Source organism: Rhinolophus sinicus, linkage group LG10 (genome assembly GCF_036562045.2).
Source record: "Rhinolophus sinicus isolate RSC01 linkage group LG10, ASM3656204v1, whole genome shotgun sequence".
NCBI classification, from domain to species: Eukaryota; Metazoa; Chordata; class Mammalia; order Chiroptera; family Rhinolophidae; genus Rhinolophus; species Rhinolophus sinicus.
Genome location: NC_133759.1, coordinates 30,425,775 through 30,450,600, shown reverse-complemented (window position 1 = coordinate 30,450,600; position 24,826 = coordinate 30,425,775). Strand labels below are relative to the sequence as shown.

The following is a 24,826-nucleotide window of genomic DNA, read 5'->3' as shown; positions in this document are numbered from 1 at the left end:
CATTTCCTCAGGTGGAAGTAAGTAGGACAGTGAGTGGGGAAGTGGTGGTATACACTCATCACCTAAGAGTTTGATGCTCCACTGTTGCCACTGCAATGACATGTAACAAACCATCCCCAAACTCAATGGCTTAAAATAATAAGTATTTGCTCACAAGTCCAGATTGGCAATGGAAACTGGGCGTGGCTAGACAGTTCTGGTCTTGCTTGGACTCCTTCATATCCCTGGCAGCTGAAGGGTCAGCTGCTCTAGGATGGCCTTGGCCAACACAACCGAGGCAACTCAGGCAGGTCAGCTCCATGTGTCATCCTCTAGCAACCTAGCCTGGGCATATTGTCATGACAAAGGGAGAAGTGCTAGAGTGAAAGAGTAAACACAACTGCCTCTGTCACAATTGCTAACATGTCATTGGCCAAAGCAAGTCACAGGGCCAAGTTCAGACTCAAGGTGTGGGGAAATACACTCCAACAACTGATGGGAGGAGTTGCAAAGGATGTTGGAAAGGTATGGCTACAAGGAGGTATGAAAATTTGGGAAATTTTTGCAATAAATTTACTATCTCCACATACCCCATGTCTCCACCATGGTTGAGAACCCTGGGCCATATACTCACTAAGGCCTCTCCTTGCGCGGCTTTTCTCCTGGCCAGATAAACATCCCATCAAGAGTTAGTTAAGACATTTCTATTCGTGGCTCCTGCAGAGGGCACCAAACCCACGCCAATGGCATCTCTAGGCTTGGCACTTCCCTCTTGTATTCGCTGCGTGTAGTTTGCTTTCCTCCTACCCTTTTTAACCTAGGGCAGTATTCTGCTTATCTATTGCTAAGTAACAAACTATTAATATCCCAAAACTTAGCGGCTTAAAACAACATCCATTTTATCTCATGGAATCGGTTACGAATTAGGACAGAATTTGAGCAATTCTGCTCTTTGTGGGTTCAACTGAGGTCTCTCAGTGGTACTTAGTTGGCAGATGGGCAGGACTGGAAGTCCGGGCTGGTTTCACTCACATGTCTGGCACCGTGGATGGCCGGAAGCAGGTTCACTTGGGACCATCAACCAGAGGGCCTATGGCTTCTCTAGCAAGGCAGTCTCAAGGTACTCAGTCTTCTTATATGATGGCTGCCTTCTCGTAGAATGAGTGTTCTGCGAAGCTGCATGGCCTTTATGACCTAGCCTGGAAGTCACACGGCATCAATTCCACAGTATTCTACTGGTCAAAGCAGTCAAAAGCCCACCTAGATGCAAGAGGAAGGGGTATAGACCCCACCTGTTTAATAGAAGAATATTAAAAAGCCACCCACCCAAAGTCCCCACCTTTCCTCCCTGTGTTTTTGGTCTAGTTTTCTGCAACTGTCTTCAGATGCGTCATCTCCCTGGAGCAGTGGCTCTTAAAAGGAGGTCCCTGGTCAGCAGCACCAGCATCCCCTAGGACCTTGTTAGAAATGCAAACGCCAGACCTACTAAATCAGAAATCTAGGGTGGGACCCAGTAATCCGTTTCGACAAGTACTTCAGGTCACTCTGATGAACCCTAGTTGAGAAGCCATGCCTTAGGGAAAAACTCCTTGGTGAGCTTCAAGTGACGATCCATGACTATGATGGCTGCCTTCAACCTCCCATCCTAGGTGTGGACATGAGCGTAACCCAGGGCAGGGCACGCAGTGGAGTGTGGTACTGTATATGGGCTGAAACATGACAAGAAAATTCATCATTGCCCTTGAAGAAATTAGAGGCCAAAATAACAAATGAAAATCTCTTAAGGTACTAGGATGTCTGCAGCAGAATTTCAGTGTTACATGGGCATCTCAGGACAGACACACTGGTCATCCATCCCTCTAGTAGGGGCATGGAGGACATATAGGGGTCAAATTGCTTAAGAATCTCCAAACCTCATTATAATGAATGGGCCAACCTATGGCCCAGTGACTGTTTTACTTAAGTTTCTATAAAGGGAGTGGGGGAAGGGGGAACTGAGAGCAGGGAAAATAGTCAATTTCTTCCTTTCATAAGGTTATTTCTTGTAAACTTGTCTGACTCTAAAAGTCAACTGTCTGGGGCTGAAAATAACTCAGGTGAACCCCTAGAGAGAAAGCCCCTCTGGTAAAGGCATTGTGAGGGTTTTTTTCTCTATTTCTCAGGGGGTTTGGATGAGGTGTGGTGGGGAGTCCTTCACCCATTACAACCCTGTGATTTACAACCCTGTGAGAATGGTTGCCGATGAAGATGAGGGAGAATAGATGACACTCCTGGAGCTTCTGCGTGGTAATTGTGGGTTACTTAAGTGGAATAATCTCTTTGGTGACTTACCAAGGTCCTTGACCTGTGAGCTCACTGTGACCTCACAAATGGAAGAGCTGAGTTCCATTGTAAATTTAAATGGGTTTACTCCACTACAGGGGAGGGATGGGGCAGACAACAGTCTCTGGGCCATAGGTTGGCATATTAATTAGGAGGTTTGGAGACTCGTAAGCAATTTGACCCATATGTGCCCTCCATGCCTCTATTATAGTGATGATGACTGGTGTGTCCCAAGATGCTCAGAAACTACCATCTTCCCAAAGATTGGTTTCTAAGTATGTACTAGTTACCAAGCTTCCTTCAAAGACCTTACTTTGCTCACAAATCTGTCACTCAAACAGCTTTGCAGGTGGGTAGAGAAGAGTCCTATGGCCAAACCCCATCCCCACACTTCCCTGATTTGGGCAGGAGCTTCTGGGCTGGCCTGGAGAACCTTAGCACAGGTGGGTCCTTGGATCAGCTGAGCAGAGCTTGGGCCTGTTACTAGTGAAAGAGTAAAAATACACCAGTTCAGACAGAGAGAGTACGAGTCAGCCCTGTGGCCGGCCATTCCTCAGACTGCTAGAGCAGATGCTAACAAAGCCGCCAAGTTAACAGGAAGCCATCTTTCTCCCAAGGTCACTGCTGCTCATGACCACTCCGTTATTTGAGTGACTACTGTTAGCGTTCCAATGACATCCCCAGCCTCCCCCTGTTACTCCTGCCACCAGAACAAACATCACTGCAAAACTTGGTGACTAACAGCATGGGCTGTCAAAACTTTGCAGTTTGCAAGCTCATCAGTAAGAACGGAACCTTTCACTCTTGCCTGGAAGACCTGAGCTGCGTGAGTCACTTTCACTCAGAGAAGCAGTCTCAATCTCCACCCAAGATATAGAACTTCTGATGGGTACTCAGGCACAACATTCCATGGTTTTTCTGAACGCTGTAGTTTTTTCGGGAATCAGGACCTGCGTCCACTTCCCAGTCCAGGCTTGATGTGGACCCCTTTCTACACGGCCTGCGTTGCTCTGCCTGTCCCAACACGGCTGCTTCTGGATTCTACTTCTTCTTCTCCACCCCCACCCCCACCCCTGCCCAAAGCCTATCGTCATCTTATCTTTCTTGGTTTGATGAGGCGCCCCATTGCTCCTCTGGTGTTTGGTCTCCCCACTACCATCAGGAAACCTGATGTTGGTGGTCTACAGGTTCACCCTGTGGTATTCACCAAATGGGCTACTGGGCAGCAGAGTTTGAGAACCACTGCTCTTTTTCACTGCTCGTCAGTAAAGGCTGCGCGCTGACCTGCTGTCAAAAGTGAACTCATGTAACCAGTCTCAAAGGGGGAAGAAAAATACCCCAGGTCCCCAAAAATGTCATTGATTCGGCCTAAGCCACTAAATAGTAATGACACAGATAAAATCCAACACTTCCTAAACAGTTTCTAGGTGTCAGAAAATGTAACCATATGATCACTAAAATTCAACACAACCCTGAAATGAGGTACTAGTATTCTCAGTCTATTGATGAGAAAACAGAGACTCAGAGAAGCAAATTATGTCGGATAATTAAACAGACTGATATGCTCCAATGTGTGAGACCAGGACAGCGACCCTCTCAGCAAGGCCCACGGCAGTACTGGATCTCCAACCTGTCCTAAACCACACCGTAATAGTAGGTTGCTGCAAAGTAATTGCGGTTAAAAGGTTAAAAAGGACTGCAAAAACTGCAATTACTTTTGCACCAACCTAATACAAGGCTGGGGTGGGCATGGGTGAACAAGACTAGGTTTTGTGACCTCGGGCAAGTCCCTCCACGTCTCTGAACCTCAGTTTCCTCCCTTGTCCCCGAGGGAGGGGGACTGCATCCAAATTCTAGAATCCTCTGCAGAGCTGGGAAGAAGACTTGAATTCAGACTCCTCATTCCATTTGGCAATGCTGGACACTGGCCCCAAATCCCCAGGGAAGAGGGAGCCACAGCAGGGGAAAAGAACTGCCTTTATTTCTTGATTTCCCACCCGGAGACCCCAGGATGAAGGCGGTGGCTTTCCATGGGCGCAGCATCACCCCAGGACTTGCAGTAGCGGCTGAGGAAACCAGCCTGACCCATGTGCCCACCTCTGAAGAACCACCTTTGGGCTGACCCCATTCACTAGAGGCCAGGAGCTCCCGTCTGCCGAGTCCCCAAGACTTTGCCACATGAAATAGCTTTGTGAAAAAGCCCAGGAGTGTCCCTCCACCCCACGTGAGGCCTGCTGTGGGGAAGACGTCTTTTGGAAACAAAGCTAAGTCCCACTCGGGAAAGATGGCGATGAAAGGCAGCTCCCAGATGTGCAGGACACGTGAGGGCTCGGGCACACAGACACAAGGACCGGGCTACTCACTACGGAGACACAGAGGGAGGGCACAGGGCCCATGTAGGAGACAGCAGGCAGCCAGGAGCTGGAGCTCAGGACAGAAACTGCCTCTGCCAGAAGGGGTGGTGTCCCAGATGGCACACTCAGGGTGGGGTTCTCCTCAGGACTGAGGAGACACCGACAGCCTGCCCTGGTGTGGACTCTGCTCACCCTTTGCCAACAAATCTCCTGAACAAGAAATGCACATGAGGGGCATCCAGGAGGCAGAGATCACAGTGCAGGGAGCCCAAGGGCAAGACAGTGCCTGGGATGGCGAAACCACAGGAGCTGCCCCTTTGGGGAACATCACGTGGCAGAAGGCCACTGCTCTGCATTCGTCCATGTGGCAGGCACCCCAACTGGGCCTCTGCCCTCTACCAAGGCAGAGTGAGGGTTTGGTGGCTTTCTCAGTACTTCTTCACAGTTGCGTCTCTTGTTGGGGGACATCCACATGAGTCTGTGCTGGGCTGTGGCCAGTTGCGAGGTCCTTCAGCAGGTCCAGAGCTGGGTCCCTTGCCTGCAGTGTGGTTCACAGACCCAACGGCCGGCTGTGCAGGTAAGAACGCCCACGTTTCCAGAGATCGAGGGGCCGAGAGGCCTGTACCCCAGATGCCCCCAACAGGATGAGAACAAACAGCCCGCAGGTCTACGTGTCTCTAACAGTGCTAAGCCATTCCGCAGCTTGCGTGGGCAACACGCTGGAAGAGAACAGGCACTGTAGGTCGCTACTGGCCCGAAGGGAGTGGTGGGTCACACACAGTCTCCAGGCTGGGCATGTGGAGGTTTTCCAGTACTTTGCATTAGGACAGGATGGTCCTAAGTTCTTCCAGTCGGACTGAGTTAAAAGCATGTCTTAGCAGCAAGAGTTTGTGTGTGTTTTTGTTGCAGATGGAAACTTCCAGGTGGAACTGGACCAGGACGGTGCGAGGTCAGCTTAATGAGGGTGGAGAAGCTGCTGCAGGTACGTGGGACGCAGCCCCCCGCCTCCTGGAGCCCTCAGGTGAAGTAGCGGCAGGGCGTGGAGTCAATGTAGCAGTAGGGGGTGCACTGCAAGTCCCCGTACGACCTGAGGAGGCAGACACGAGTCAGGGTGGACACCGGGCAGTGGGCAGGACAGCTCCTGCGGAGCATTCAAGACAAAGCCATATTCCAAAAGGCCACCTCTGGTGACTTTTGGTCGAATCTCATCAAACAGCAGCCAGTGCTGCCACCTCGCTATGAGCCAAGGGTTCTACAGAGACTGTGGTCATTCTCGTCTGGGGTGAGAGACTTGGGCAAGTTGATCCAAGCCTCTGGGGCTTTTCTGCTTGAGCCCAGTGAAGGGACCTGGGTGGAAGAGGTTGGTAACCTTGCTCTTAACGCAGCATCTCCGAGAGAATCACCCCCCTCTCAAGGCCTGAACTATTTCCAGCTCTGGCCATTTGATCATACTGCACTGATACCAATGTCTATTGCTGCGCAGTCCAATATGGCAGCCACTGGCCACATGTGGCTACTGAGCTCTTGAAATAAGATTAGTGTTAACTGAAGAATTCGATTTTAAATTTTATTTAATTTTAATTAATTTACATTTAAGTAGCCATCTGTGGCCGAGGGCTACCATATTGGACAGCAGTCTATCGCTCCGTAAGCCCAAGTACTAATCCCCAAACAGTGTGTCACGCATTCTACTCATGCTCACAAGCATCCCCGAGGCGTCTAGAGTTTAGGAGAGTAACCACAGTGAGCCAGCGGGAGCCCTGGGCTCCATGCGATCCGGTACTCCCTGAGTGATTGCAAACACTGTCGTCTCCATGGAGCGATCAAGCAGCTCAGACCTCCCCCCAGCTCTCTGGCAGGCGCCTGTTTGGAGCCCTCCTTACCTCAGGGAGGGGGCACATAGGTGCACTGGGCCTGGCTCAGCCCAAAATGCTTGGCGTCTTGGGACGACGACAAGTCGGTATGTCCCCTAGCCTGCTTTGATACATTGATATGCATTTGGGAAGTGGGTGTTGAAAAGGCGTCCCCACACAAGGAGAAAGAGAGGAAGCAATAGACAGGCCTGGTGCCGAGGGCCTGGGTCCAAGCCTACCAGAGGGGGGCAGGGCTGGAAGCAAAGGCTGGAGAGATTGGACTCCTGAGGGACTCAGGAGGGGTGAAGGGCCAGCAATCCACTCTGGAGCCAAGGCAGAAGCAAGACGTGGACTAGGGGGGAGGGCCGGCCTCCCCATTTTCCCTAGAACACTATACAAGTCTGGTTCTGTGAGGATTAGGGGGAATGTGGCGTCATTTTACACCTTGAAAGAAGTCTAGGAGGTCATATTCTTGGGCATGGAATCGGTGCCTCACAGGGCCAGTGGCCTTCAGTTGGGAGACGTCAACGTAGAGGCCAGAACATTAGAATACTTATGCTGAGCAATGTGAACCCCCACTGAAGAGTCTCAGAAATAACTACAGGAGTCCTTGAAGGGAATACTAAGTTCCTGGAGTTTTCTGGAAGGAGCCGCAAACCAGCAAAATTAGGTATTAAAACTGGTGTGGGCTCACTTGTACCCACAGGCCTGCCCAGGGGTAGAGGGCTATTCCAGAGAATTCAGGTTATACAGACGCTTCGATTCTTTGAAATGCCCTGATACCTCCACACTCCCCTGGGCTTCCCTCCCAGGCCCACAGCCCAGAAGGCTGATGTGGTCATGGTTGCCATTGGGGATGGGAGCTGCCCTTCCTCAGCTGTACAGGCAACAGCTGAGCTCAGGCTGCTCTGGGAAGACACATGGGTTATGTGTTTATTGCCTGTCTCCCCTGGGTGAGCAGGGACCATGTGTTGTGTTATTTGTTACCATACCTCAGTTTCTGGAAAGTACCAGGAATATAAGAGGCAGTCACAATTATTGGTGAGGGAGAGAGGATGGAGGGTGGTGGGCGGAGGGGGGGTGAGGGGGGTCACAACAGCACGTGAGGCCATCCCTACCCGGGGAGATAGGTCTCGCACGTCAGGTGGCCAAAGTCAGAGCCGTCACAGTCCTCCACGCCCTTGTGCCGGTGGCCGTCTCCACAGTATGCCCGGTGACAGCCTGAGGGGACAGGAAGTGCAGCCCTGAGAAGGAGCAAGGGTAGGACAGGCTCGTCAGCCTGGGCTGGGCCCCACTCACTTCAAAGGGCTTTTGCTACTAAGACTCTGTCTGGTCCAACTGACCTGAAGGATCCACCCAGAGCACGCACTCTTTAAATGGACCTCCACAACGCTTCACACGCATCCAGGCACTGCCCCCCAGGCCCCCAAGTCCCACACTGGAGAATAAGGAGACCCAGGCTCCAGCCGAGAGTCCGAGAGCAGCCACTGGCCTCTCAGAGCCTCGACGTCCTTATCTCCGACCTGGGCCACGGACAGCACCTCCCCTCCCACAGGACCACTGTGGGTTCCCGTGAGGTGAGGATCAGGACACCGTGAACATTAGGCATGAGTGGTGGCCATGGTGACTCTGGTCTGTTTACAAAGAGCTTCCAGAGAATTCTGTGTCCCTGGGCAGCCAGATGATCTTCAGTGGGGTCTGTTCTCACACAAGGGGAGGGCCTAGGAGTACGAGGGCCTCATTTTCACAGGGCTTTCAGACCCCATGAGTTCCTTGCTGCAGCAGGGACAGCAGGGACGCCAGGCAAGGCCAGCATCCTGCGGATCCCCATCCCAGGAACTGTCACAGGAAATGCAGCTACACTGAGGGAGAATCCCAGCTTCGCATGCCCTGCACCCACCCCGTGCATGCCTTCCTCACCGCACTGTCACCCTTCCCTTGAGCTTCTTGCAGGCAAGCAACTCGACTTTGCACGTACACACCCCAGCCCTGAGTGGAGCCTGGCTCCTCGTAGCAGGGGCTCAGAAACAATTCAGTGAAGGGATGTTGAACCCTCACTATACCCAGACAATCCACGCACACGTTAGTTCACAGAATCGCTAAAGGTTTGAGCACTCAGTAGTGTCATATCTACTTTTCAGTTGGGAAAAGTGAGGCTTGGAGCTGTACCTTGCCGAGTAGCCTCCTCTCTGAGCTGAGGGTGAGTTGACAGTTCTCAGTGCCCACATTTGAACTCTGAAGTCCGTGCTTTCCACCTCACCTTCTGCTTTTGTCACTTGATTTTTTTAAATAAACAGTGGAGCAAACCGTCTCATGCTAGGCTGCCTGCCCATCTTGGTAGCATCCTGTAGGCCTGGAGGCAGCTCTCGCCAGCCCACTGCCCTTAAAACGGGCTTCGTTACTAGGGCTCAGTCTGGTAAAAGTGAGTCCTGATTCAAATTCTTGAATTCTCCCTGTTGCCTTTCACTCCTGCATTACCCTTATCTTTTGACAAAGAATGTGGATGGGAATACAGGTTTTGCCAAGAAGCAGGATTCAGGAAACAGGGAGGGCCTGGTGGCTTCTCTGGGGGCAAGAACCTTGACACCAAGCCCCCCGACATACCTGGATGGCGGTTAAACTTAACACTGGGCCTGAATGGGGAGGGTCGGCCCCACAACGGCCCGTGTACACCCCCTCTGGCTCTAGAATTGCCCCAAACCACCACGGCTGGTGTCCAGGGCTTGCCCTGACCCCCCACCACCACCCCAATGGCAGTTCAAGCTTCAGGCCCTTCTAGGCTGGGCCCCACTCACTGATGCAGTCGTCACTCCCATCATTGTTCCCGTCGTCACACTCCTCCCCGGGCTGCAGGACCCCATCCCCACAGGAGCCGCGGTGGTCTGTGGCGTAGTCCACGGGATAGAAAGGAGTCAGCTGGCCAAAGAAACACACCATAGTTACACGGGGGACAGAGGCTCTGGGTCCAGTGGGGCACTGCCAGGGGGCAGCCCCCGCTTCCTCCTGAGTGGGAAAGGCGCTCCTTTCCCATGGCCCAAAGCTCTGCAGTTGGCAGGACGGCTGGGCCAGATCGAGCTGGTAGCCTGGCAGCGCAGGGATGTGAGACCGTGTGGGTCCTTGGCTCAGAGAAGAGCTTCTATTTGGGGAGCAGCGCATGGAGAGCGGCTCAGAAACAGCTCAAAGGAGGGTGCTCAGGCCTTCTACAGAAACAGACTGCCCAAAGCTCTGCCCCGGGTCTCACTGTTGGCTTTCCCCACCTCTAATGATGTGTCCCCTTCCCTGGGTGGGGCCTGTGCTGAGTGCCCGCCTCCAAGTACCTGGATGGGGAGCCAGCCAAGGCTGTCCTTGAAGTACAGAGCTCTCTGGTCTCTGCGGAAGGCAATGGCGTTTCGGGTGCTCAGCCTGTCAAGCTCCTCCTGGTTGTTGACCACAAAAATCTGCCAGAGAACAGACACACTGGTGAAGCTTCCCAAAAACTCTTCTGCAGGGCGCGGGGCAGGGGGGAAGCTGGAGGCGGACACAGACTCGCTATCCTTGGGCTGGTCAACAACGGGAAGCGGCGTTTGCGTGTCCATCCTAACGTGGGGAGGAACGTCTTGATCCCTGCATCTTTTCCATCCAGTTCCTAATGTCTGAATTTGTGGTAAAAGTACCCCTGTCATTTAAAATTCTTAAGCATTTAACATGTTCCCAAGACTTCAGTAAAAAAGGTGATGTCATCTAAGCAAGTAATTCAACATCTGGAAACGATTGTTAACAAAATTCTTATACTCGGAGATGGTTGTTACAGTGCTATCTACATTAGTGCAAGCTTGGGAGCACCCTATAAATATCCGACCAAAGGGCACTGGTTAAATAAATCGCAGTACAGCCTCAGGATGGATGGATGATTACGCATCGATTCAAATGATGTTTATGATGAATTGATGACCAGGCTTTACTTCAAAATAATCCAAAGCAGGTTGGGAAGTAGTAAGCAGGCATAAAGAGGAAACAAGATTGGCCTGAGCTGATAATTACTGAATTTGGGTACAGGGTACGTGGAGGTCCATTACACTCTTTGTTTTGCTTTTGTATTCATTTAAAATGTTCGTTTGTTTGTTTGTTTGTTTAAAAAGACAAAGGTAACACTCCGAAATGGACCCACAATCAAATGGACAATTTGGGTTTCTTCTTTTTTATTCCCCCCCCCGTTATTTTCCAATTTCCTATGAGTATGTACCCAATAAATGGTAGAAATACGTTTTATTATTACATATATATACACACACACACATATATATATATATATATATGTATATATGTATATATATACATCCATACACACATAAACACATCCATCCATACAAAATAAGATCCTATCACAAAGCCCGAGAGGATCAGATGAGAGGTCCTGATGGATAACGCCCAGATTCCGCCCAGAAGAACCTTACCGCAGGAACTCGCAGGGAGCTGGGCCCATACGCAGATTCCCCGTAAGAAGGGTTATTCACATTCATGGGGGTTCCACAAAGACATCTTCCTGGAGGCCCGGGAAATCCTCTCTCCCCTTTGGGTCCCATTACAAGTTGTCCTAGGAAGCAACAGACTGCTGTGTTACTAGCACCAAGGAAGAGAAAACCAAACAGCTCAGGGAGATGAGAGCAACCGCAACAGAAGGAAGGTTAAGGCCACAGCATTTCCGTGCAGGCCTGGGCGAGAGGTGCAAAGAGATGCTTTTGATCCAAGACGTGAAAGCAGTGATAGTCTCGGTGTGTCCCTCAACCATGCTGAGTGTGGCAACACCTTTCCCAACCCTCTTTCTCCCTTTCCTCTCTCTATCCTTTAGAAACTAGACAGACAGACAGGCATTCGACTTCCCAGACTCCACTGCATCTGGAGGTGACCATGTGCCACAGTGTGGGCAAATACAAGGTCTGTGGTGGGAGAAGGGCGGGCGTCTGGGAAAGTCTATCCTGGTAAAGGAGACACATAGCTGGGGGGAGACACAGCTTCCCCCTTCTTCCTGCCTTGAAGACCGACAAGACGTCTGGTGCTGCAGCAGCCATACTGCAAACGAGAAGTAACAAAGATGAGACGAGAAGCTAATATGAGGGAGAAACCAGGGACTGATGGGGCCTGGAGCCCTGATAGTGACACTTAGAGGCTGAATCAAAGCAGGTCACTGTCCCTCTCTGGATTTCCTTACTGTAGACCGTTATCAACAGGGAACTTCTCGCAGATGAACAAATTGCCGACTGATAACTGTTATTGTTTCTTATTCGTTTTATATCGTTCTGAGTGTGTGTTTCTTGGATTTCTTCTGGAAGAAAATGGACATTCAAAAATGCTCAGCCTACTTGCTCTCCCTGGTACTAAGAGAAGAGGGTCCTGAAAAGACATGATCAGGAAATGTACTCCCTGCCATGTGGGAGACTATCTAGGGTAGTGGTTCTCACCTTGATTTCTAAAGGCACTGATACCCACCCAGGCCACACCCCAGACCAATTCCATCAAGACGGCTGAGAATGGAACCCAGGCAACTGCACATTTAAAAAATCTCAAGATGATTCCAGTCTGTGCCCAGGTTGAGAACAGCCGGCGTATGGATATGGTTTTTGCACAAGCCATTCCCCCACCTGATCGTTCTCCCTTTCACTCTCCACCCTTCGCTCCCCAGGTGCCTCCTGCTCACTCTTGATCTGGCTTCAAACATCGCTTCCTCGGGAAGCCTTTTTGAATCCTCACACTCCCTCGTGTTCTCCTCAGATACAATTTCATAGTTCTGTATGTCTTTACTCCAAGGCACTTCTCTGTTTGGGATTCTACATATTGTGAGGTTATCCGATCTCCTCCCACCCCCGCTCCATGGGCTGTAAGCTCCACAAGGGCAGGGTTGATGCCTGTTTTCATTCACCAGGACTTGACACACAGTAGGGGCACAGTATGTGTCTGATGATTGCATGAATGAATGCAGGCTAGCTGGAAAGAAAAGGCCTCGAGGAAAGGCTAGAACTCCTACTCTGGTTGGCAGAAAAGTGCTAGAGCAAGAGCCATCCAACTGGAAGCCAGGAAAGATGGGGACGGAAAAATGAAGTAAGTACCCCTTCTCTTGCGAAAATAAGGGGGAGTCTGAAGACCAGCCAGTCATTGGTTTCAGGCTGTAAAATATCAAGGGCAGCCAGCAACTGGGGGCACAGTTTGCAGATCCCAGAAGGGCAAGAAATAAAATGAGGCCGGGGAAGAGGTCTGGTCAGGATGCCGGGGAAGCAGCTGCCGCTGGAGGAGCTCCCAGTGGGAAGACCCCCGCACCCTGAGCCTTTGTGAGGCGGTGGACAGACATGTCCAAGATCAGAATGCTGCCAGCCTGAGGGGAAGGGAGGCTTGCCAACATCTTCTACCAAGTGATGGCTCCTTGTTCTAACAGGAAATGTGAACACGATCCTGTGGGAGGAGCTGCAGCCTTGTGTTCTGATATTTTCAGCAGAGCCCAGAGAGACAGAGACTCCACCAGCCCAAGAATACTCTGGGCAAGTAAGCACCCGGGAAATGGAGGTGGGACTGCTCCGTAACAAAGGACAGGAGAGTGGCATCGGAGCAGCCTTCCAGCAGGCTCAGTGACCCCGACACGTCCTCCAGAACCATGGCCTCAGAGAGATCCAGGAGTTTGTCCCATTATCCAGCTAATTTGTGCTGAGGCCGAGACTTGAATTCATGTTCGACTTAACACTATGCCGTTCAAAAGACAGACATCCAAGAATATTGATGCTCTCAGGAAGCTGGCAATTCCCAGGTACCACACTGATTCACTTATACCTTGTCTGGGTACAGGAAAGACTCAGTCAGATTCGTAATTTGGTTATTGCAAATTACATCCGGAAGACATTTTGCCTTTACTCCCTCCCTCGCCCCGGCCCCTCATACGCTAACGTGGGTAATAAAAAGCTCCTAACATCCCCACCTCCCCAGCACCATCTCACCCCACAGCACCAGACACCAGCACCAGAGGTAGCCTCCCGATCAGACGAGACAACAGGACGTGGCAGGGAGCCTGCTTCCTGCCACCACTGCAATTTCCCTGCCGCTTCCTCCCAGCTGTCGGAGGGCATCTGTTGCCCGGGCCTGCTTCCTGCCAGGCTGCACTGAAGGGCACAGCAACCCGAACTTCCCCACCTCGGCCTCTCGGAGCTGGTCCAGTGGGCCTGGCCTGGCCACCGTCCCTGTAGCCAGAGGACCCGCTTTCCATTTTTGCCCAGAGAACGTCCCATCTCCATTGGCTGCTGTGGTGGGAGAAGTTCGAGAGGGGAATCTGGGAGAAGGCAGAGGGGCTGTCACCCGCAGCTACCACTTGGCCCCTGCTGAGGCTACAGGGGCTGAGTGGGAAGGTCTTGGACCCAGGAGTCACAGACTAATTTGGGACCAGGCAGCCACTAATCAGCTCTGTGACCTTGGAGAAATCACTTCTCTCTGAGGCTCAAAGATCTTATCTATAAAGGGAGGGTTGGATTAATCCGGGAGAGTTTGATCTGTGGTCCTCAGAGCCCGAAGATATCTCAAGATGGATTTGGGGCAGGGTTTCTGGAACCCTGGGAAGTAGTATAAAGAATCTTGGGTCGACTTCTTTTTTACCCCTGACAGTGGGACTTTAATCAGACTCCAAAGGGAATCTCGGGAATTGTTTTGGAGACCTACTGCAAATCTTGATGATTATTCAACTGGTCTCAGGTATGGGAGGTCTCTTTTAAACTCTTCCCTCCCCTTCTCTCCTAAACTCCCAAAAATCTCTTCCAAAGAGCAGGATTACTACCCCATTTTCTTCAGCCTCTTCACTCTGGGAGGTGCCCAGAAAGGAAATGATTCAAAGGAGGGCAGAGGGAGGGGACATCAGTCCAGAGACAGCCAGCATCCTGCTCGCCTGTTGTGCAATACACGGGACAGACTGAGAGCCGAAGCAGCCCCGTGAGCACCTGCAGGGCCCAGCCCCGCCCATCCCACCTGCCAGGTGCCATGGGGAGGTAGAGCTGACTCAGCCACAAACCCTGCCTCAAGGACTTGCCATCTAGAAATAAAATGAAACGTATCTGCAGAAAACAGTTACCAGTGGAAGGGCCATAGCAGAGAGGCAATGTGTGACTCGGGTCCCAGCAGGAGGAGACCCATCTGTTAGGGACCAAGGAAGCTCTTCCTGAAGAGAGGGCTTTGAAGGAAGGAGAGGGTTTTGTTGGGTGGACCAGAGGATGACAGGAATGCGATTTTAGGCCCCATGGACCCAGAGGGACTGTGGGAATGTGCTCCAGCTCTGCAGAGAGCAGGGCATTGGCTGGGGGGCATAGGCCAGTAAGGCTGGGATCTGGCAGAGGATGGGGAGGCAGAGGGGAAGGAGGTGTGAACATACTCGGTTGAATGAGAAGGAGCTGGAAGACCAAAAAGAGAAAATAAGGCTATACTGGTCCGACTAATGGGATGGGGTTGCAAGCCACCAGAGACTGATAAGATAAAACTGGGTGTCTGAGTAAGCTGCAGATGGCCTCCAGGCCCTGCCCTTCTCACCCAACCCCACGCCCAAGGAGGAAATGGGGATTCAACTCAGATGAGGGTTGGCCTTTACAAACAAATGTACACAGTTAGACCATTAAGGTCTGAATTTGCTAAGGACCTTCTTATGTTTCCACAACCCTTGCCATATCCCCTGGCTATTCCTCAGTTTTATGAGCCCCTAAATAACCCAAGGACCAAGAGCGTCCCTTGCAAAGGCAAAACCCAGGCTTCAGGCCATGCTGTCAGTCTCCGGGGTTGGCAGCTCATGGTCATGGGGCCTGAGGAAAATGTTACGCACGTCAGAACCAAGAGGACGAGGACTAGTTAGAAGGGCCTCCACCCAGATCATCCAGTCAACTCATGGGAACAGATGATGGGCACCGACACATAGCCTGGGCTGTGTCTCAAATCCAGTTCCCTTGACAAAATAGAAATAGGTGTGACAAGATAACTTACTGACATGCTAATTAATGCTTGTTCTCCCAGTTGTTTAAGCAAATAGCAAAGACTGTGTGCTTTCCTGTCCTTGCTGAAAACGCGTACTATCTGAAAACTTCTGCCTTCTGTTCTCAGAAGAGAAATGCCCCTAAGGTGGCAGTATCTGAGGAGTGCGAGGAGGGACGGGGCTAGAGATTGGAAGAGGAGGGATCTCCCCTGAGCTGGAGAGAACAGGGAGCCCAGGGATCCTGCAGAAGAGGGAAGGTCTCAGAAGGAATGGGCGTGGGGCAGGATTCCAGCCTTGGAAGTGTTCTGATACCTAAGCATGGCATGAGGATGGCAGTCACCGGGCACCCATGGACCACGTGGCCTCGGAAGACAGGCATTTCAGAGGTCAATAGGGCAGATAAAAGGCCAGAGAGACCTCCCCTGCTGTTTTTCTGCCATAATTCCAGAGGATCTTGGCCCAACTCCTGTGGCAGTTGAAAAAGTGGAGAGAACCCCTACGATTGAATTTTCCTGGCATTCTGGCAGATTGGAGTCTCAGAGAAAACTTTAATTTGGTTTAAAGAATCTAACAAAATAATGACATTTCTCGATCATCTCATGAGGTGGTTGCAAATATATTTCCTTAAACAGAGTTGGGCGGGCAGGAAGTGCACTGTGGAATTTTAAAATGCCTTCATTTTCTTTTTAAAAAAATGGAATCAAAATTATTTTGATTCCTTTTGGATAACTGAGGACAAAGAATCTTGCACACTCAGTAAACAGTCTTCTTGGGCCTAGAGATGCTGTGTTTATATAGACAGTGTGCTATGAAAGGCTTTACTTTGAGCTGACAGTGTACCTATGCTCTCTTCTATGGTAGATCTGATTTCTTTTTATTCCTATCTTCAGTAAAGATCCATAAGGACTCTTTCATAATACTGGGTAAGATGATAAAAAATTTGCTATGTCATCTTTACTTCTAGGTTTAAGAGAATTGCTTGGAGTCATGAAATGTTTTCTTTAAAAAGGTGCCAGGTGATAAAATATGTGCCTGTTATTTTTCACTTAAAGTAAAAATGACATCACCAACGTAATTTTTCCCCTCTCCTCTATGGGTTCTCCAAGATGCTAGACACAAAGCCAGAATGATGATTTTATCTTTCTCTTGGAAAAATTGAATGAGCCCAGCTGTGGAGAAATTATAAATACATTGAAGTCCCTCTGGTTGTTTCTTACTCAAAACCAAGGCAGACCTCTGCTGGCATCTCTTGGTACCCTCTGTGGGAGGCTGGCCAGGCGTGGGACACTATAGGTCAAGTGAAGCAGTGTAGCTCTTACCTGCAGATGCGGGGCCTGGGGGCCCTGGAGGACCCTGACGGCCAGGTTGACCAGAAGGCCCAGGCTTGCCTGGTGGGCCCATAACTCCACTATCTCCCTTCTGCCCCTGACGGAAAGAAAGGCAGAGCCTGTTATGATAGCAGGACATGACAAACTTCCTTCCTCATCTATCTCTAAATCAGGGACCACTTTGCATTTTGGAGCAAGAGCCCAAGGCAGGATGTAGCCTCAGAGGCCTTGACAACCAAGTTTCTAAAAAGCTCAGGGCAGGTGACATTTGAGATAGTGATGGCTGCAAGTGTACAGACATCTTCTTGTTCTGTCCTAGAAACATGGCACATGACAGCTAAAGGAACCAATCCAGCCCACTCCTCCCATTGGGCAGATGAGGAAATAGAGGCTTAGAAAAGAACATGGATTAATAGAAGCCACCTAGCATCAAGGCAGCAGAGTTGGGCCTACAACTCGGGCCATCTGTCTGCTCATCAGGAACATTTCTATTTTATCACAAGAGCGATTTTCACCCAATGGCTACCCGTTGCTCGCAGGATAAAGACCCATAGCATTTATCCTAGATCATAACTATACAATTATTTTGTGGGCATTGCATCAAAGTGTCCCCATGATATATAAGCTCCCTGCCGGCTGGAATCCATCTTGTTCACCTCCCTTCCCTAGATCAAATGAGGGAAGAGGAAGAAGCTGAAAACACAAATAGGAAGTAGTTCTGTTGAGTTGTAAGTCAAAGATTTGGGTTTTCACCTCGGTGATGAGACCCTGAGCAAGATGGGGCAAGTAAATATACACCCACATGGGTTTGCTATGAGGCTAACAAAGATCTCAGAGGCAAAAAAACGTTTGCACAGAACCACGGGCTATGTGGGAAAGCTGATTAGCAGAGCAGAAGGCTTGGTTTCCTCTTTCTCACATGGTTAGAAAAGTCCTGATTTCTTAAAGAGAGTCACACCTGCAGCTACAGTCATTCTACCTGGGTGTCCTCTTTGCTGCCCGCTCTCAGAGGGCCAAGAGCAAAGATTTTGCCCAGTAATGACCAATGCCTGACACCTTTGGCCTGGCACCCTTTCCTACATTTGTTCCCTGGCAGGCTTGCCCACCTGATGAAACCCAATCTTCCCCAAGTCTAGGAAGCAGTGCTGGGCACCGTTTCCAATCATAACGGTGACATGTAACCTGTTGCCTTGTCAGCAGGGCCCTGGGAGCTCTCTTAGAAATGTCCAAGGAGTTCTTAAACTCTTAATGTGGGACTCTGGGGGGAGAGTTTGTTTCCAATTCCATTCTGATGGAGGGAGTCTTAAGCCTTAGTCTAAGCTGAAGCATTCCATGAGGTAACCAAGATGGGTCCCAAAATGGCAAAGGAAGTCACACCATCTTAATATAGCTACACTTAAGGCTTGTTTTTCTAACAGCCACATCAGCTGTCTATGAGCACAGGAAGTGCCACAGCTTGAAGAAGCTGGAAATGCAACGAAGCTGACACCAGCAGGAATGGAATATTCAGTTTATCGGTCATCTGCTCAGAGCAAGCCATGTCTCCATGAGAAGGAATCACTGCACAGAGCTTTCCAGGAAAAGCATTCTTTATTCCTTTATTGCCACAAAGTTTGGTGATCCCTTTCAAGGAAGTTGCTCTGTCTCCTGAATTAAACAAAGATTTGTATAGTAAAGTCAAGAGCTGCTTTCCTGGGCCTGCCTGTAGGTAAGTCCTGAAGCATGAAGATAATGAGAAAAGATGTGATGTGGGGAAAAGCTGGTCTCAACTCTCTAAGTTCTAACTCTGCCTTGGAAGCTGACTTAGTTGAAGAGTCCTGGGCAGATTACTCTACTTTCCTGGCCCTCAGTTTCCTTGTGGCTACACGAAGGGAATTGCATTGGGTGGTCACTAAAATCCTTCTTGCCCTGAGATTCTAATCTCCTGAAGTCCCTTCTAGATTTCTGATTCTAGGATTTGGATTGACTTACAATAACCTCCAGAAACTCTTAGCACCACTGGCCCAATGAATATTCGGTATATAAGACACTATGCTAGGAATTAATTCACGACAAAAAGAAAGTACCAGGCTCCCAAAACTAACAACTCAAGTAACTGCTGACTAGACAGGCACTGAGGGTTCAGAGCACACTCGGGTGGTTTATGATATCTTGTAGAAAGGATGAGCTCATTTTCCTAATTTTTCTGAGCTCCCAGACATGGTTCTGGTGTAATTTTCAAGATTACTACAACTGAATCATTCTCAACAGGGTCAAGAAATAGCTTTGCGGGCTTCAGCCCTCACCAGGAAAAACAAACACTGCCCAAGTAAAGAACTAGATGACACAAGTCAACAGGCTTCTTGAACCCCAATATAAAAAATTATGGGTGGAAATCAGCAGTAGGGGAGAAAATTATGAAAGAGAAAGAAAGAAATGAAAGAAGGAGGGAGGGAAAGAAGGAAGGAAGGAAAGAAGGGAGGGAGGAAAACATTTTCTTTTTGTTTTCCTGAGTCTAGTTTTTAGGAAGTTGGTATTTGTGGCAGCATTGTGAAGCCACAGCCATGCCACCCATTGTAAAACTTTGAAAATTGAACCAGAATATTGTGACTTCAAAAGTTATCATGGAATCTGAATTATCCAGGTTGGAGCCTGTGCCATTCCTAAGTTCCCATGGAAAAGACCAGAATAGGTTTCATAGTGTTACCATGGTTCTGAACCCTGGCTACACATTAGAATCGCATGGAGAGCTTCAGAAACACAACAGTCCCAGATGAGGAGTTCTCACTGCAGGGGTGTGGTGAGCCCTGGGATCGTTACCTGCTTGCCTCTTTTTCCTGGTCTTCCTGTGGGTCCCCGGTGTCCTGCTATCCCAGGCTCCCCCTTTGGACCCATTTCACCCTGGAAAGAAGAAAGAGAAGTAAGAGAGGAATTAGGGCATGTGGAACAAGTACATGTCTACAGTTCAATCCAATCATTGGCCGTAAGGGCAGTCTACTTGATCATTCCAGATCTTTCCCCAATGGGCTGCTCTGGGAGAGTGGAAGAGTGATGTGAGGTCATGTGAAAGGCAGACAGGCTTTCCATGGAAGGGGAAGGAAAGGAGAAGGTTACCGTGGGTGATTTTTTATCTTTGAGAGACAGCTGCCGGCAAACACATTTGACGTCCCAAATCACCATCCAGAATGGCGAAAGGGGGCGGGAGGCTCCTGTATCTCAGTCATATGCATGCCTGTGACACTACAAGCTGTTGGGGGGAAACACTTTCTCTTTTAGTTGAAATTTTATGTTGTGTTTGTTTTGTTTTTAGCACAAACTCAATTCTATGGGTTTTTGAATGATAAGATACAGTTTTGACAACTCTCATCTTCGGGAAGTTTCTGTTCACGTAATGACGTTTACATAGGGTTGTATATTTCCCCACTCTTGAGTAAAAACTGGTTTGAGTTCCAGTTCACTTCCATTTGATTTAGATGAAAACTCTTTGTGGTGAGAGATGCTCTGGACATATGTTCAAATACTCCACATAATTATTGTAAAGGCCTGGAAAGCAACATGAACAACATTCCTACTTGAAAAGCTCTCTTTGGAACTACCAGAACCAAATTCACCAATTGCAGCATTCCACAGTTCAAGGCCAACCTTTTGCAAAATCTATTTCTCCATTTTAGTTTCTCTCCTTCCTTCCATGTTCTTCTAGGATCCCAGGCCCACTTGCTCTTTCTTTAGATCAGGAACCCACAGGGCATCGCTCCGACCTCCAGTAATCCCTCCACAGCCCAGAATGCACCACCACCAAGCTACATTTAGCAATAGCAAACATGAGAGCTTCTGTTTGTCGGCTACCAGTGTCCATGAAGAGCTGCCTCAGTCATTCAGGTAAACAAGAAACACCCAGATGGCTTTGCACATGGTTTGAGGAGGTATGACACATCGCAGGTTCTGGGCAACACCAATATACAGTAAGGATCAAACAGAAATCTCTGAAGTTATCTGTCAGCTCAGCCAATGTAATGAATTTGCCCCGACGCAAGCTACCAACATCTTGCCTTCCCAAGAATTGTCCTTAAACCTATGATTTCTTTCCAACCTGCCATGTCGTTCAGGATGCAAGGCAGTGAGAGAGTGTGAGAGGATAGATCAATTCTACGTGGCCATGGAGATGTTTGCACAATTTTCTTTGGTGGTTTAGAGGGGCCCAGGGGGTGTCTTGTTTGGCTAAGAGAAAACAGCAGCATAAACAGTATAATTTTTTTAAAAAAAACATTGTCAGAAGGAAGTGTGGCCCTTCTCTTCATCAACTGGAAGCAGGCAGTAATTTCTTGATTTAATTTCTCTAAGACCTAATTACGGTTATCAGATCAGCTCTGTCTTAAAACAGCCTGCCATGAAATGGGAAGACAACTCTCGATGGCAAGTCTAGTAAATGGAGCAGAGACCAGAGAAGCTGTCATATTTAATTTTACAGTAATTTATTATTCCTTGATGTTCGCTGTGGCTAGGAAAACCCAGCCCCAACATTTTAAAATAAAATCGTTTTTTTTTTCTCTTGTAATGTTTCCTTTAATTTGCTTCTATAATTAATCTATTGTTAACCCACCACCCCATCTAGGGCAGCGGAAACAGAGTTTTTGACAGCTTAAGGCAGTAATCAAGTATAATAAATTAATGTCAGGTGATTCCAATGATTTAAATATGCTCTACTGATTGGAGAACATCAGATAAACATTGCTTATTTGAGTTTGGAAAATAAAGCCTTTAGAATTCTAAGAAAGCATCTCGTTTGCATGTTTGAAGAACATGAAGCTCTGAGGCCAACGTTAAAATAACATTTTCCCATGTCAATGCCTTCGCAGGAGGTCAGAGCGTTAGGGAGTCACATTAGGTGTTGTGTGCACTCTCTCAGGGTCCATTTGTGCACTGTCGCTCCCTTTAGTCTCTTCCCCCCAAAGCCGAACCCTAAGAAGAAGTTTTTAAAGTAGGTCTGTCAGTCAACTACCACCTTCACAGTTTTTGTCCTATCCACACATCACTTTTATTCTTATTCACTGAATATTTTTTCTTTAAGCCAACTGAATTAACTCTTTTTTATTAAGCCTTGTCCCAAGCAAAATATGAAGGAAATCTCACTAAATATTTAACTGTTTAAATAAAAAATTTAACTATCAAATAAAAAATGTTTGCCATCACCCAGCTAAGATAACTCGCAGGTCTCCTGTAGCACAGATGCCACCTTGAAGGAGTGCCAGTTGGGTGGAGTGAGCAGTGGCATTAAGCCAAAGATACCTGCGCCTCATCCGGGGCCCTTGACCACTGCTTCTCAGATCTGAGTCCTTCGTCCTAAAGCTTTCTGTCTTTGAACATTAGCACAGTCCTCTGAGAGGCAGGAAATGCAAAGAAGGGCCTCCTGCCACCCAGGTGGGGTGTCCCCCACCTCCCATGGAACTGGAGGGAGGTCTCAGACCATCCTGCCACCCTCTCACCAGTGGGTTCAGCAACTTGCTCCCCTTTGGAACTTTCCATAGTGAAACCCACTTTCCCTGCCTGATGAACAGAGAGGCAGACCTCTTTCTGTTGTACTTAGACGGTCGCATTTGTTACTGAGGCCTATGTTTACTACTTCTAGGTACTTACTTTCTGCCCCAACATTCCAGGAAGTCCCGGGAAACCCTGTGAAGAAAATAAAAAATATGGTGACCACCTCTGAAATAATGCTTGAAAGGGCTATGGAAGAGCTTGATCAGGATTTTCAAGATAGAGCCCTGTCAGCCAGCCAGCTGGCCAGCCAGCCAGGCAGTGAGCCAGTCAATCAGACAGACAGCCAATCAGTCTGTCAGTCAGCCCATAAAAGGGGGTGGGCAGGGACACCACTTCCATTGTAGTTTATTTCTTCTATGCAATGGCTATTACCTTTTCTCCTTTGGGACCCAAGTCACCCTTTTCACCTCTGGATCCCTAAAAGGAAACCACAGGAGAGAGTCAATGAGTCAATACTGTGGGGGAAAATTGGAACTGAAAGTTCCCTAAGCTACCACCCTCATTTCACAGGCGAAGAAACAGGCTCAGAGATGAAGTGACTTGGCCAGGGAAGGAATTCTCTGCATTCTACCATCTATTTGGACCCCAAAGACCTCTTCCCTTAATAAAGGACAACTCACAGAAAATTCTGGGTCCCAGATCCTCTCCCATCCAAAGGAAATTTGTCCCCAGGTTCCAGATGGGTTTCTTGTTTTGTTTTGTTTTTGACAGATAAGAAGGTTGTGTGGTGAAAGAAAGCCTGGTCTAAAGACACACATCTGCCACCTTTCTCCAGCATCCCCACGCAAACTGCGTTCACTCTCCACCCACCACAAGCTTCAATCGCTCAATTGCTCCATGTAAGGGGCCTCCACCTTCCCTGGGGGCTCCTCCCTGACCCGCTTGCTCTGCTTCAGGAGGCCCCTCATTTCTCTCTCAGCCCACTGATAAAAGATGGGGGAATGTCTCGGAATGCTCGCTGCAGTTGCTGACTAAAGAGGGACCTGGGCTCATCCTCTGCTCATCACAGACCCCGCAGCCAATAGCCCAAACCAGGCTCTGGGGAGCCGGCAGAGACAAGTACTAACCTTCTCCCCTCTGGATCCAGGGTAGCCCTAAAAGAAAGCAGAAGGTGCATTTACAGCCAGCCCTGTAGGACATCTGGGTTTGATGTGAGAATGGAAGGAATCCCTCAATGTGGTGGTGAGAAGTGTCTCATTGAGCTAAAAGTTTTTGGGGGAGTGGCCGCATTAAATACAAAGATGTTCCTGAGGATTGTGTTTACACCAGGCCTAAAAAGAACATTGCTTTTCTTGCCACGCTCCCCCCAACAAAGGCCTGAAAAAACATTTCCATCTGTCATGTCCAGAGGCTTGACCCTTGCTGCCCAGAACAGCAGGAGTGGTACCCCTATGCCCCTGCATCCCAGCCCCGATGCCCCCCAAAGTCTGGTAAAGACGGGCAGTCGGGCATTGGGATCTCCAACATCTGTGACATCCCCAGCAGCCCACCCCTTCCCCATCTTGGGTAACAGCTGGGTAACAGCTGCTCCATAGCCTTAGTGAGAAGACCTGGGAGCATCCATTTGGACCCACACACTGACCTTGGAGCCTATTGGTCCTCTTGACCCTGGCAAGCCCATCAGACCCAAGTCACCTTTTTCACCCTGTGGGAATCAGAAGAAGGGGAAATGAAGACCTACAGTGACATTTCCTAGAGAAACTGAACCAGGAAGTCATGGGCAAGATCAGGAAGGAACAGGGGACAACAGAGCTGGCTTGTGAATCTGAGGACCCCAAAGGCTCCCTTGCGCACTCCCAGGGGCCCAAGGCTCCATATCCTATACTTCATTTTGGTATTTGAGATGAAGTATAAAATGAAATTGCCTAAGCCAGAGCGCATCTCCAAACTATATTCTTACTAAGACGATGTAATACACTAATGCTGGATCTCCTCCTTGAGAAGGTTGTAAGAGGGAGGGGGAGAGGAAGGGGGGCACTGTGGCCCCAGAGGACAAGGTGTCAGCACCCAAAAAACTTTAGCTGCTCTGCTCTTTGCATAGGAAAGGCCTTTCAGACATCTCCATATAATCTCACCCTAGGTTTGCAGTCAAGTAAAGTGAACATCAGCCTCTGGGTGTGTACGATGGAGACAGGGAGCTAAAACGCATGGGTGGACTCTGCTGCCCCTCAGAATGGTTTGCAGTTGAAACTTTCAGCACCCTCTGTGCTAAAAAGAACCTCTACATCAGCGCTAAATGGTAGAAATAGAAGGTGAGCCACTTACTTAATTTAAAATATTTTTAGAAGTCACATTAAAAGTAAAACTAAACATGAAGTTAACTTGAATGCTATATTTTGTTTACTCTCATTAATTTAATCTAATTATCATTCCAATATGTAGTCAATATAGAAATTATTAATGAGATAGTGTACATTCTCTTTTGCATAATAAATACTTGAAATCTGTTGCATATTTTACATTTAAATCCCATCTCAATTCAAATGCTAAATTTTCATTCAAAATATGTGA

At 48.9% G+C, this 24,826-nt stretch overlaps 1 protein-coding gene across 7 annotated transcripts in view; it reads right to left on the bottom strand.

Annotated features, from left to right (window-relative positions):
- Nucleotides 1-4,259: 4,259 nt before the first annotated feature.
- Nucleotides 4,260-24,826, bottom strand: part of COLQ (collagen like tail subunit of asymmetric acetylcholinesterase) — a 59,293-nt gene continuing 38,726 nt past the window's right edge. For 6 of the 7 annotated variants that reach the window (XM_074312817.1, XM_074312820.1, XM_074312822.1 and 3 more), the window contains 11 exons: nucleotides 23,898-23,960; nucleotides 23,383-23,409; nucleotides 22,688-22,732; nucleotides 22,412-22,447; nucleotides 19,598-19,678; nucleotides 16,790-16,895; nucleotides 10,942-11,081; nucleotides 9,826-9,945; nucleotides 9,304-9,424; nucleotides 7,627-7,729; nucleotides 4,260-5,742 (listed from right to left, as the gene is read on the bottom strand). In XM_074312817.1, the coding sequence (XP_074168918.1) occupies nucleotides 5,673-5,742; nucleotides 7,627-7,729; nucleotides 9,304-9,424; nucleotides 9,826-9,945; nucleotides 10,942-11,081; nucleotides 16,790-16,895; nucleotides 19,598-19,678; nucleotides 22,412-22,447; nucleotides 22,688-22,732; nucleotides 23,383-23,409; nucleotides 23,898-23,960 (912 nt within the window). In that variant the 3' untranslated portion in view covers nucleotides 4,260-5,672. Of the gene's footprint in view, nucleotides 5,743-7,626; nucleotides 7,753-9,303; nucleotides 9,425-9,825; nucleotides 9,946-10,941; nucleotides 11,082-16,789; nucleotides 16,896-19,597; nucleotides 19,679-22,411; nucleotides 22,448-22,687; nucleotides 22,733-23,382; nucleotides 23,410-23,897; nucleotides 23,961-24,826 lie in introns of all 7 variants that reach the window. The other variant, XM_074312818.1, reaches the window with a different exon arrangement.